Source organism: Cannabis sativa, chromosome X (assembly GCF_029168945.1).
Source record: "Cannabis sativa cultivar Pink pepper isolate KNU-18-1 chromosome X, ASM2916894v1, whole genome shotgun sequence".
Taxonomy (NCBI): Eukaryota; Viridiplantae; Streptophyta; class Magnoliopsida; order Rosales; family Cannabaceae; genus Cannabis; species Cannabis sativa.
Genome location: NC_083610.1, coordinates 37,085,610 through 37,098,162, shown reverse-complemented (window position 1 = coordinate 37,098,162; position 12,553 = coordinate 37,085,610). Strand labels below are relative to the sequence as shown.

Sequence of the window (12,553 nt, the reverse complement as noted above, 5' to 3'; positions counted from 1 at the left end):
TGTCATGTCTATTTATAATATCGTATCGCACGCATTGTGTTTAAACTTATATTTCTTCGTGTTGGATTGTACTGCTTTCTAGGCTCGTGCTGATGTCGTGAGTCCACCTGTATTTACAACACTAAATAAATTACACATTCTAATTAATTAGAAATATAAACTATAATTAACAATTTGAAGTCATTATAACCAACCACATCTAATAATAAACATAAGATTAATAGTTCTAATAAACTGAGAACGCTTATACATATAAATGTATATACTATATATACAATACATATTGCAGAGAAAAAGAATCAAATTAAACACATATGAATACATCAAATTTTCTGTAAAAACACACTTATATGAGAGACAGCTCACAAAGAAAAGAATGAATAATGGAAGAAAGATTTAAATGGAGAGTAAAAGGTAAATAAATAAATATATATAAATATATAAATATTCAAAAAACATTGCAGCCCTTCCGATTTGATTTATGCTTCTTGGACTTTGGAGGGTGTAGAGCCAATTTGATTGCAGCATCAAATACACCCTTCACATTCTGCATTTTCAATCACAAAATTAAAGTTTGTTTATAATTATAATCAAATACATGACAACATTTATACTAATAAATTTCTCTATCTATTGTATACGATTCTCATCTATATATATTCTGTTAACTAAGTACTTTGTGGAACTCAATAAGTTATAACCTTGAGTGAGTTATAACCAAGTAGTAATGAGAATGATTAATTAGAAATTATAATTAATTTAAGTAATATTTGAGTTGGGGCATGACCATATGAGCTATTTTAAACTATGATGTTAATTTTTTGATAAAAAAATATAGGTAAATACTATTTTAGAAACACAAAGACTACATATTGGTTGGACTCCATTAGTATAAAATAATACCTTAAGTTTAATTTTTATTAATTTTTTTTAGGATAAATACTATTTTGAATCTTGTGTTTTGCAAAAGTTACCAATTAGACCCTCTATTTTGTTAAATGATAAAATCGATTCTATATTTTTTAAAATGACAAAAATAGGACTGAGCTCAATTTTTAACAATTTTATTTTTTAATATAACCAACTTTAAGATAATTTCTAACACGAACAGATGTAGAAAATATAATTAATTTTGTCACAACATCTCTACATCAGATTATTATTAAGTTTTACTTTGATAAAAAATCAGTTCAGGGTCCTATTTGTACAATTTTGAAAAATACATGGTCCATTTTATCATTTAACAAAACAAATGGTTCAATTAATAACTTTTACAAAACACAATATCTAAAATAGTATTTACCCTTCTTTTAAATATAATCAAGTTGAAAGTTTCTAGCACCAACATATCAATTTTAGCAGTTGGATGTAAAAGTGGGGTAATACTTAATAGTATGTGAATAATTATGATTTAAAATTTGGTGTTTTTATTGTTCTCGCTGTCAATTAATTAATTAATTTCTAATAAAATCAATTAAAAAGCACACCTGTTGCGTCTTTGAGCTGCACTCTAAGTAGGCCATAGCTCCAATTTGCTTCTTCAGATCTTCACCCTGAAACATAATTATAAAGATTGTTCATAAAAATGAGTACAAACTTAATGCTCTATTTAAAAGTTATAAAACACAATAAACACAATAAAACACCCGAATATGTATTGTCATATCATCCTACAAAATGATGAATGAGTCTGTTTGATAACATGACATTATTATTAGATTAAAAAATCTTAATGATGTATTTTATTCAACCTCTATTTTATATATACCTGCTGTGTAGAAATGGTATGTGCTCCAGGATAATCCCTTAGAAATTGTTCGTCCTCCCTCAGATCTGCCATAACCAAATTAATGACATTTCTTTAATTACCAAACACATCTTTTTGTTGTTGATGAATTAGGCAAACACTAGTATAGTTTTTCTTCTTCATCTAAAAGTAACGTTATTATTAAGTATCCCATCAGTTTCTGTATCAAATTACTCTGTTAGTTTCTATTTTTTTTCGACACATTAGTTTCTACTTTCCTTATTACTATTTTCAAGAGTACATATATGTATAGTATTTTATATAAAAAACAATAGTTACAATCTTTTATTATTATTAATATCATTATCTTTATGATGAAAGAATATATAAGCAACAAGTGGTGTCTTATGATACATTTTGCTTGTCTCTTTTCCTAGAGAGTTTTGGAGGCTATTTGATTATGTTTTCAGTTTTTAACTTTTAGAATTGTATTTTTAAAAATGATAATAGAAAATAGTTTTTATCATTTTAAAAATTTAATTGTGTTTGGCTAAGGCTTTTTAAAACTATTTTTAGATTTTTTTTACTAATAAAAGGAAATTTGATATTCTACACCATACCATGACATGAACCTATCCTACCCCAGATGGAACCCCAGAACTCGGCTTGAACGCAGACATGGACCCAGACCTAGACCTAGACATGGACCTGGACCTGAGTCTGGGGGTTTGCGTCTGGATTCTGGTCTAGGGTCAAGGTCAGGGTCCGGGTTCGAGCCCGAATTTGGGTCTGGGTTCGGGTTCGAGTCCGAGTTCAGTTTTGAGTTTTGTTCAGGGTCTGGTATAGGCTCAGACCAGGGTCCGCGTTTGGGTCTGGGGTTCGGGTCCGGGTCTTGGTCCGGTTCCGGGTCTAAGTTCAGGGTTCGGGTCTGAGTCTAGGTTTGGGGTCTGGGGTTTGGATCTGGGGTTTGGATCTGGGGTCTGGGTCTTGGTCCAGGGTTCGGGTCCATGTCTTGGTCCTAGTATAGGTCTGGGTCTGGGTCTGCGTTCGGGTCCGTGTTCGGGTCTAGGTCTGAGTTTGGGTCTGGGAACAAGGTCTAGGGTTTGGGTCCGCGCTCGCGTTTGGGGTCGGGGTCAGGATCCAAGTATGTGAGCAAAAATATAAAATATAATATGTTAGACAAAAAATATATATTTTTGAAAATAGAAAACAATATTTTAATGTAATTTGTTTTCTTATTTTTAAGAAATTATTTTTAAAAAATTTGGCCAAACGATATCTATTAGTTTTTAAAAGTTATTTTCTATTTTTAAAAACTAAAAAAAGTTTTTAAGTTATGATGCTAAATAGCCCCTTGGTGTTTTCGTTCTTTTGTTTTCTTGCTTTTCTGTTCATTTGTTTCTTGTCGCTTTTGTTTGTTAGTCTGATCTGTGTTGGTAAGTCTGGAGTTGGGGAGTTCTTCTGTTAATGATAATGTGGAGAGTTGGGATGATATTCGATTGAAGACGAGGATGATGAGGTTTTTGTACTAGGAGGAGCTGACAAGGATGAGGAAATCTTTGATACAAGGTGGTATTTAGTGGGACGTTTGCTTATAGGAAGGGTTTCAAATTTAATGTGTTTCAGAATGTGATGACTTTGTTATGGTAGGTAGGGCAAGATATGTTCGTAAAGGAATTAAGCCATAACTTGTTCCTTTTCCAATTCTATCATGAAATTGATATCTCTAGTGTAATTGAGGGGAGTCCTTGGACTTTCGATTGTATGCATCTAATTTTGCAACGTTTGAAAGAGGGAGAGAAACCGTAGGATGCAAAGTTGAATATGATGGATTTATTGGTTTAAGTGCATGACTTACAATTGGGGTCACGATCCGATAGGGTGCTGCAAGCCACTGCAAACTATATTAGTTCGTATGTTGAATCTGATTGAAAGAACATTAAAGGGGTGTGGCACAATTATCTTTGGGTTCGAGTATCCATTGATGTGAATAAACCTTTAAAGCGGAGGATGAGATTAAAGAGGGAAGGTGGTGAAACTTTCTAGGAAAACTTCAAATAGGAGAAGGTCCATACCTTCTATTTTATTTGTGGTATCATGGGTAATGCGGAGAAGAAGTGTCCTCAAATTTATACTACTCCAAGTCATTTTTTGGTGCAGTCATATGGAAATTTTATACGTGCTACATCGCAGAGACCTTCTAATATGATATGGGCTAGGTGGCTACGTTTAGCGCCAGCGGTGTTGAGGGAGAGTGGCTCTAAACATGGAAGGGACGGTGGTACCAGCTAGGGTAAGTGCTAAAAACGTGGGATATTTTGAAAGTATTGTAAGAAATAAAGAGAAGATCGTGGTTGTCAGTGTATTGAATTTGAATGGAAAATCTAATACTTTTAATGCTAGCGTGAATATAATGGAGATGTTTTAGGTGATTTTTCTGAGATAAATAAGGAAATAATCTCATCACAGGAGGGAGATATTGATTTAGTGGAGATGAAAAAAAAATTAGTTGGCGAAAAAGATGGCGGGTCAAACATAGCCAATGGTGAAGTAATGAACCTCGATACTATTAGGCTCTGAAAAAATGTTCTTGGGGCGAGACCTATGGTGCAGGCCCACCGGACGCAATGAGTACGTTAAGTAGGAATTTTCGTTGGCTTGGGAACCTATAGTTGGCCCAATTCCTTATGGATCTCATTACCCAAAAGAAATCCAATTTTATTTTTTCACGTGAAACTATTTGTAGTAAAGAAGTTGTGGAAAGTTTAGGACACGTATTGGTTATAAGAGGCTTTTTTTTTGTTGACGCTCAAGGTCATAGTGGTGGCATTGCAAAGTTTTGGAAAGCTACTGATGAAGCTAAGTTACTTGGTTATTCAAAAAACCACATTGATGTGGTTGTCTTAATTGGGAGAATGGCAATTTGGAGGTTAACAGGCTTATATGGTGAGCAGAATAAGAGATTTTGACATAATAATTGGAACTTGGTTCATACTCTAAAGAATCATTCTTCTCTTCCTTGGTGTATTATTGGCCATCTGAATAATGTGGAGAGCAATGACAAAAAGAGAGGGGGGAGGGTGTATCCTAACCTATTGCTGGATGGTTTCAAGGCAGGTTAAATGACTGTGGTTTGCTTAATTTTGAGCTTAGTGGGTATCCTTTTACATGGGAACATGGACGATGCACTAGTGCATGGTTTGAGGCTCATCTTAATAAAGCTCTTATTACACAATCTTGGCTCAATATTTTTAAGAAAGCTCGTCTTGTTAATCTTGAGTTGTCTACATCAAATCATTTTCTAATTTTTTTGGAACCGTTCCTTTAGGTATTTATTCCCTCTATCAAGCAATCTAAATTTGAATACTCTTGGTTATGGGAGCCCATATGTGAGCAACTGGTGAAAAGTGTTTGGGAGGGTAATATTGAGGCTATTTTTTTGAGAAAATTTCTAAGTGTGGGGCGATATTGGCTGTTTGGGGAAAGAATATCATTGGCTATTTTAAGGAGCGACTAATGCAAAGTAAGAGAAGGTTAAAGAAGTTTTGTTATAAAACTGATGTTATTCCCAAAAGTTGTATGAGGAAGATCAGCATAATTTTTATGAGATTTTGACTCAAAAAGAAGTTTTTTTGGAAACAACGGGCTAACCAATTTTGGTTGAAAGATGGTGATAAAAATAGTCATTATTTTCATGCGGTGGCTAGTGCTTGTAAACAGAAAAATCATATTTCCAAGTTTCAAGATGATAGTGGAGCTTGGTTCACTTAGGATGATGGTCTCTCTCAATTAATAAAAGACTATTTTCAGAATCTTTTTACTGCTTCTGGCGTCGAGTGGGGCAATCTTCTTGATGATATTCAATATTCGGTCTCTGTAGCTCAAAATAATGATCTGGTTCGACATTATTTCAAATGCATCCTGATAAGGCTTCGGGCCCTGATGGAATGAATTTGGGCTTTTATTAGAAATTATGGCACATTGTGGGGGAAAACGATGTGGAGTTGGCCCAATAAGTTTTCTCTTCGAGTGATTTCCACATTCGTATTAATGATATTAATATTATTTGTATTCTAAAAAATAAGAATCATGTGAACATGGGTGACTTAAGGCCTATTTCCTTTGTAATTTTGTCTACAAGATTGCTTCTAAGGTTCTAGACAACCTGTTCAAAGTGGTGTTGCCAAAGGTGATTTTTGATACTTAAAGTGCCTTTATTCCAGGTCATTTGATTTCTGATAATATCATGATGTCTTTCGAGATTATGCACTATTTGAAGTGTAAGGTTTTTAGGAAGGAGGGGATCATGACTTTAAATCTTGACATGAGTAAAAGTTATGATCGGGTGGAGTGGAGTTATCTCAGAACTATGCTTGAGAAACTTGGCTTTTCAAAACATTAGGTGCAATTAGTTTCTGGTTATTTCTCCTCGGTGAAATATCAGATTGTTCATGGTGGTAATCGAATTGGGCCTATTGTTCCATCTCATGGGATTAGGCAAGGAGATTCTCTATCTCCTTATTTGTTTTTAATTTTTGCTAAAGGCTTTTCGACGTAAATTCAAAAATATGAGTGGAATCAACTTATCAAGGGGTGTCGTGTGGCTAGGGGTGCTCCTTGAATTTCTCATATGCTATTTGTCAACGATAGCTTCCTTTTTGTCCAAGCTAATTTGGGTGGGGCTCAAAGGGTGATGGAGATTCTCTATAGTTTTGAGAAGATGTCAGGACACAAGATTAGTTTGACTAAATCTACCACTTTCTTTAGTAAAAATGTTAGCGGTGCTACTCAAGAGGTTGTTTGTGTTATTATGTATATAAATTAAGCTGATGAGAGTTACATGTATTTGGGTCTTCCTAGCACAATTGGAAGAAATAAATCTATTGTTTTGGGTTTTTTTGGAAGAGAAGATGAGAAATCGTATACAAAGTTGGGATGGTAAACTTTTGCCTCGTGTTGGTAAGGAGGTTTTAGTTTGAAATGTGGCTCAAAGTCTTCCAACATATTCCACGGCTGTCTTCTTTTTACCTTTGGGGACGTGTCATGATCTTGAGTAGCTTATGACTAATTTTTGGTGGAAATCGTCAATGATTCCTATCATGGTATTTCTTGGATGAGTTGGGAGAAGATGTCACGTAGCAAGGAAGTTGGGGGAATGGGTTTTTGTTCTCTTCGAGACTTTAATCTTGCCATGTTGGGCAAACAAGCTTGGCACTTTCTTACTAAGTTTGAGTCATTGATTTTTAGAGTGTACAAGGCTCATTATTTCAAAATGAGAACTTTCTTCGGCACAATTTGGTCATTGATTTTTAGAGTGTACAAGGCTCGTTATTTCAAAATGAGAACTTTCTTCGGCGCAGTTTGGAAACAATCCAAGTTATATTTGGAGAAGTCTCATTGTTCAGGAGTTGGTTCGTAAGGGGGCAAGGAAAGGGATTAGTAATGGGGATAGACTCTTTTATTTCATGAATTGTGGCTTCGTAATGGTTAAAATCTGAGTCTCTTTAGCTTTTATTCGGGTTTGGCTAATGAGAAGGTTAGTAGACTTTTTGTGGTGGGAGAGAAAGTTTGGGATGTTGATTTTATTAAAGATCTATTTAATGATAGGCAACCTGTATTCTTGGTATTCCTCTCTCTAATTCAATCTTATTATAGGTATTGGGCTTTTGACTCTTCTGGCGAGTATTCAATTAAGAATGCTTTTAAACTTTTACTGGTAGCTTGAGATGGTAGTGTGGATGAGGGTGTACAGTGGCATTTTGGAAGAAGTTTTAGAAGTTAAGGCTTCCTCCAAAGGCTAAGAATTTTGTGTGGAGGGTCGTTAATGGGTGCATTCCAACTAGAGTTCAATTGAAAACTAAACATGTGGATGTATCTTTATTGTATTCAGTTTGTCATGTGGCAAGTGAATCAATTTTGCATTATTTGGTTTCTTGTGATTTTGCTCAAAATTGTTGGCGGGTGACTGGTCTGGCTATGGTTCCAGTTAATGCATGGTCATTTGGGGACTGGTTTTTTCACCTATTCTCTTGGCTGGGTGAAGAACAAAGTGGTTAGGTGTTTATGTTGGCTTAGGCTATTTGGTTCATGCGAAATAAGCTCTTGTGAAAAGTTAAGAAAAATCAAGTGGAGTATGATGTTGATATGGCTACAATCACTCTTTAACAATGGAGGAAAGCTCAAGAAAGATGTTTGTTTTCTTCGTTTGATACTTGATATCTCTCGAATAGGGCTGAGCTTTGGTCAAAATTAGATTTCAAAAAATAAGGTGAATATTGACGCTACTCTAAATGATAAGGAGGGAAGGCATGACTTTGGTGGGGTCATTTGGGATCATCGAGGTCGTGTTGTGCCTGGGTTTAAGGCTGCGGCAGGGGCGAGTTCTGACAGAAATTGTAAAAATCGTGGCACTAAAAGAAGTGTTGTCATTCCAAGGTATAAGTACTGTCGGATTCAACTGTCTGGTGTTGGTGCAAGTTGTCTGTAGTCCAAATGTAATGAACTCCATTTTTGGTGGTGTTGTTGAGGATTGTAAATAACTTTTACTTTCTTTTAGTGATGTTTTTTTAATTTTTGTCAAAAGATCTGCTAATAGAATTGCTCACCTTGTGGCTAGAAATTCTCGTTTATACGTTGATTGTATTTTTTAAGGATCTAATCTCTCATTTGATGTTGTTGTTATTGTTGAGACCGAATTAGTCTAGTTGAATGAAATTTCTAATTAAAAAAACAATACTAAGTTCGTTAAGAAAAAAATGGAAAGGTTTTTCACAAATATAATTAATAAGCAATTCATATTATAAATATAATAATAATGTTGAATGAAAAGTTATTGGATAGTAATTGCTTTCAGTCACTAACTATAGTTATTGTTCACATTATGTATATTTATGTTAATGGGTTGGAAAATTTGAATTTTTATACTTAATATTTTTATCTAATTAGAAAAAAAAAAATTACATTATATGTATTGAGGTTATTCCATTCACTAAAAAAGATTACAAAAAAGAAATCCGCAAAAAAAAAAATTGAGTTAAATAGTTTTTATATAAACATATTTTTGATATAGTGTAAAAATAGATTTTTTTTTATATTTATTTTAATTAAGTAGCAATATTCAGCATAAAAATTAAAAAATTTCTTTTATTATTCGTTATTGGATCAAAATTAAATTATTTAATATTTTTAAATTAGTATTTATAATTAAATTTATTTAACAACTATTAATGAGTAATAAAATGTTCCATATATGTATATATACATATGGGAGTACAATAAATTATTTGAATTAATAATTATTTTGGTATCTATAAAATTCTTAAAACTTTTTAAGAAATTATAAAAAAAAAAATGTAACTTATCCATACAAAAAAAAAATAAATAAATAAATAGATTTTGTGGCATGGCTTTGTTTTATTGTTATTTAATAACTTAACAAAGTAGTGCTAAAAAAACTAACTTATGTTCCCCTGCTTTCTTATGAGATAAGGAGTGTTAGTGCAATCTTAATTTTACCAAAAAAAAAAAAAGAAAAGTCAGTCCATAACCATAAAAAAAAACACATTCATTTAATAATAATTAAAAAAAAAAAAAACCAGACAGAAAGACAAAAGCAAATGATGGATACCAGAACCTACATTAGTATTGTGGGAAGCACATGCCTAGTTTGCTTTGTTCCTTAATTTTTAAGAATGTTAGTAGTTGCTGTAGCCTATCTAAGGGCCAACTCCACTCAATAGAGAAAAGTTTAAGAAAAAGAAATGATATTGATAACTGAATCTTTTCATATTTAGATATAAAAAAAATATATGTTAGTATTTAGGGGTATAAACTTATAATAATCAAAATCATTCAAAGTTGTAACAAGTTCAACTTGTAAAAATTAAAAGAGATGAATTGATTTAAATCACCTAGTTTGGTCCCCACTAGAATAATGGGCACTGATGGTGCATAATGTCTCAGCTCTGGGATCCACTTCTCCAACATAATTAAAAAAAAAAAACAAAAAACAAAAAATATAAGAAAACATGAAAAGGTCAGTATACTCTTACCAGTGTACAATCATAACCATTCATGAAATAAATGAATGGTTAGGATTGACTGTACAATCTTCTCCAAAATATGATTCTTAATAAGAATTTAAGATAATTAAACAAGAGTTAAATAAGCTTACTTTCTTTGATATGTTCTCATAGCTTGGCCTACTTATAAGGGAAAAAGCAAGAAGAAAAACATCTGCTCCTCTGTAGCTAAGGGGCCTCAGTCTGTTATAGTCTTCTTGACCTGAGTTTGTTATTACATAATAAAAAAAAATAGCAATAAAATAAATATTAAAAGAGAAAAAAAAAAAGAATAAGCTTTATGCACTGGAAAGATACATATATATTTTGCATTTTTTTTTTAAGTAAAAAGAAAAAATTTAATGGAAAATTTCTTTCTAGGTTGTCACATGAATTATATATTTTCAAATATGTATATATAAAATGTTGTTTTTTCTTTCGAAGTGGGACCATATTATTATTTAGATTGTTTTTGCATATAGTAATATTTTATACCAAGTTTCATGATGACAACATGACAACTCCTCTTTAAGGATTCTATGCACTAAATATTTATTGATTCAAATATATCCAAAATTTATTTTCTTATATTAGTCACAACTACTTTTTGTTGAGAAAATGCTTTAGTGAATTTGGATATTGAGAAAATGATTAAAACAGACTAATATTGAGAAGATGAAAAATAATATATATATAAAAACCAATTTTATCAATAAATGGAAATTCATTGTTCCTAAATTGGCCATGCATCTCTCTTATAAACTTGGTTAATTTTTATGATCTAATAATTAAAAGGCATTTGTACTTTTAGTTGTAAGATTCCAAAGGGTGAATTTTTTTCACCTATCAATAATGAACTGAAAATAAACAAAACCAGTACTAATATGTTGATAGAAAACATAAGAAACTAGAAATCAAATACATTTGTTTAATTGATTTATCTTATATATGATGAGAGAAAGTTGAAATGAGAAACTAAATTTTAAGTAACAATAAAATACCAAAAATCTGGAAAAGAAGTAATAATATTAAAGAAAAGAGAATTTTCATGATTATAATTACCAGCAGTATCCCACAAACCCAGATGCACTGTCTTTCCATCAACTGAAATATTGGCGCTGAAATTGTCAAAAACAGTTGGAACATAATCCTGTCAAGAAATATATTAAAATCCCATCTCAAATAAATGAAAACCATACATAATTATAGATAGAGTAAGAAGAAGAAGAAGAAGAAAAAAAGTTTGTACAGTTGGGAAAGTGTTGCTAGTGTAAGAGATTAGAAGACAAGTCTTGCCAACAGCACCATCACCAACTGTCACACATTTGATGAACTTAGAATTTTTTGATGATGTTGTTGTTGTTGTAGTATTAGTAGTAGTAGTATTAGTTCTACTACAATTCTGATTAGCCATGTGATTTGGAAATGGAAGCCCTCAATGTGTAAATTTTATGGGAAAGTCTCGGTTTTTTCTTTCTTTATTCTACTCTCTCTGCTAGTCTAACAACTCTGTTTTGGGGGGCCAAAAAGACTAAAACTTGAAGAGAAAGAAAGAATGGAAGATTTTGATTTTTTTTTTTGGTATTGAAATGATTTTGTTTTTTTCTTTTATAAAAATAAAAATATATATGTATAAACAAAATATTTGCTGGGAGCTTTTGGCGGGGCATAGATAAGATTGTGGTATTAGTGAAACCACTTTAATTTGAGCTGTCAAAGAGCCAAAATTTATTTATAAATAAATAAAAGAATAAATATATATAGGAGTCAACTATAGTAAGAGGGTAATAGACTTTTTTTTTTTGACACTTAAAAAAAATTATAACTTAATTTTTTTAAAAAAAAAAAAATTACGTAAACAACAATTTTTGGTAAAATTTTACATTGGGTGTGTTTGGAAGTACTATGTAATTACTAGGTAGGGTAATTACTAGAGTATTAATTACACAGTTTAGTAATTACACTATATTTTAAAATGCAAGGTGTGTTTGGATAAGAGGTGGTAATTACATATGAATTCATAATATCTTGTTTGGCAAAATAGTTAGTAATTGCATGGAAAAATAAAATTTTTTAATAGCTAATGTTTAATGTGGAAAGTTTTTAGTAATTACACAGTGTAATTAGTGTAATTAGAACTCCTCAATTACTTCCAATTACACAGTTACAATATAATTACATGGTCAGACAAACATGTCAAATTGTGTAATTACCTCCAATTACACACAAATTCAATTACATTGTATCTTTCCAAACGCAAGTTTTACGGTATTAGAAAATAACAAGAAAATCCATATGAAAGTTATAGGAAAACAATATCAAAACATAAACAACAAAACAACATCAAAACAATATAAAAAAAAAATATACTATTATCTTATTTTTTGTACTATGACATGACATATAGTTGGATGATACTTGTCTCATATTTTCCTACTTAGACAGAAGGTTATACTTTTAGTAGCCCCCAAATATTGGTAGAAAAGTCCATGTCATCCGTACGTAGCAGGATGTCCGAGCAGGGTCACCAAGGGACATCCGACCAAAGATCGATCGTGTGATTAACTCGTATGCACCGAACATGATATGTGAGTTGACAATTTTAGAGATGGATATCGTTGCTTCCAAGACACAAAGATAATTCCTACATTCGTGGGATTAGTTCAGAGAATAAATGCAATAAGCCTAAGTTTCTCATTCTTTTTGCATTGTAATTATGGAATTAATTTAGTTTTCTATTTTATTT

General features: G+C 31.9%; 1 protein-coding gene across 2 annotated transcripts; it reads right to left on the bottom strand.

Annotated features, from left to right (window-relative positions):
- Nucleotides 1–200: 200 nt before the first annotated feature.
- Nucleotides 201–11,409, bottom strand: LOC115710531 (rac-like GTP-binding protein 5). Of its 2 annotated transcripts, none has more exons than XM_030638893.2 (7): nucleotides 11,057–11,409; nucleotides 10,870–10,957; nucleotides 9,921–10,030; nucleotides 9,658–9,724; nucleotides 1,769–1,833; nucleotides 1,488–1,553; nucleotides 201–547 (listed from the first exon to the last, which is right to left on the bottom strand). In XM_030638893.2, the coding sequence occupies exons 1-7, from the start codon at nucleotides 11,219–11,221 to the stop codon at nucleotides 449–451; spliced, it is 660 nt and encodes a 219-aa protein (XP_030494753.1). In that variant the 5' UTR covers nucleotides 11,222–11,409; the 3' UTR covers nucleotides 201–448. The 2 variants fall into 2 exon arrangements, with proteins under 2 accessions (XP_030494753.1, XP_030494758.1); XM_030638898.2 differs by having other exon boundaries at nucleotides 9,658–9,721; nucleotides 11,057–11,406.
- Between the last annotated feature and the right edge of the window lie 1,144 nt (nucleotides 11,410–12,553).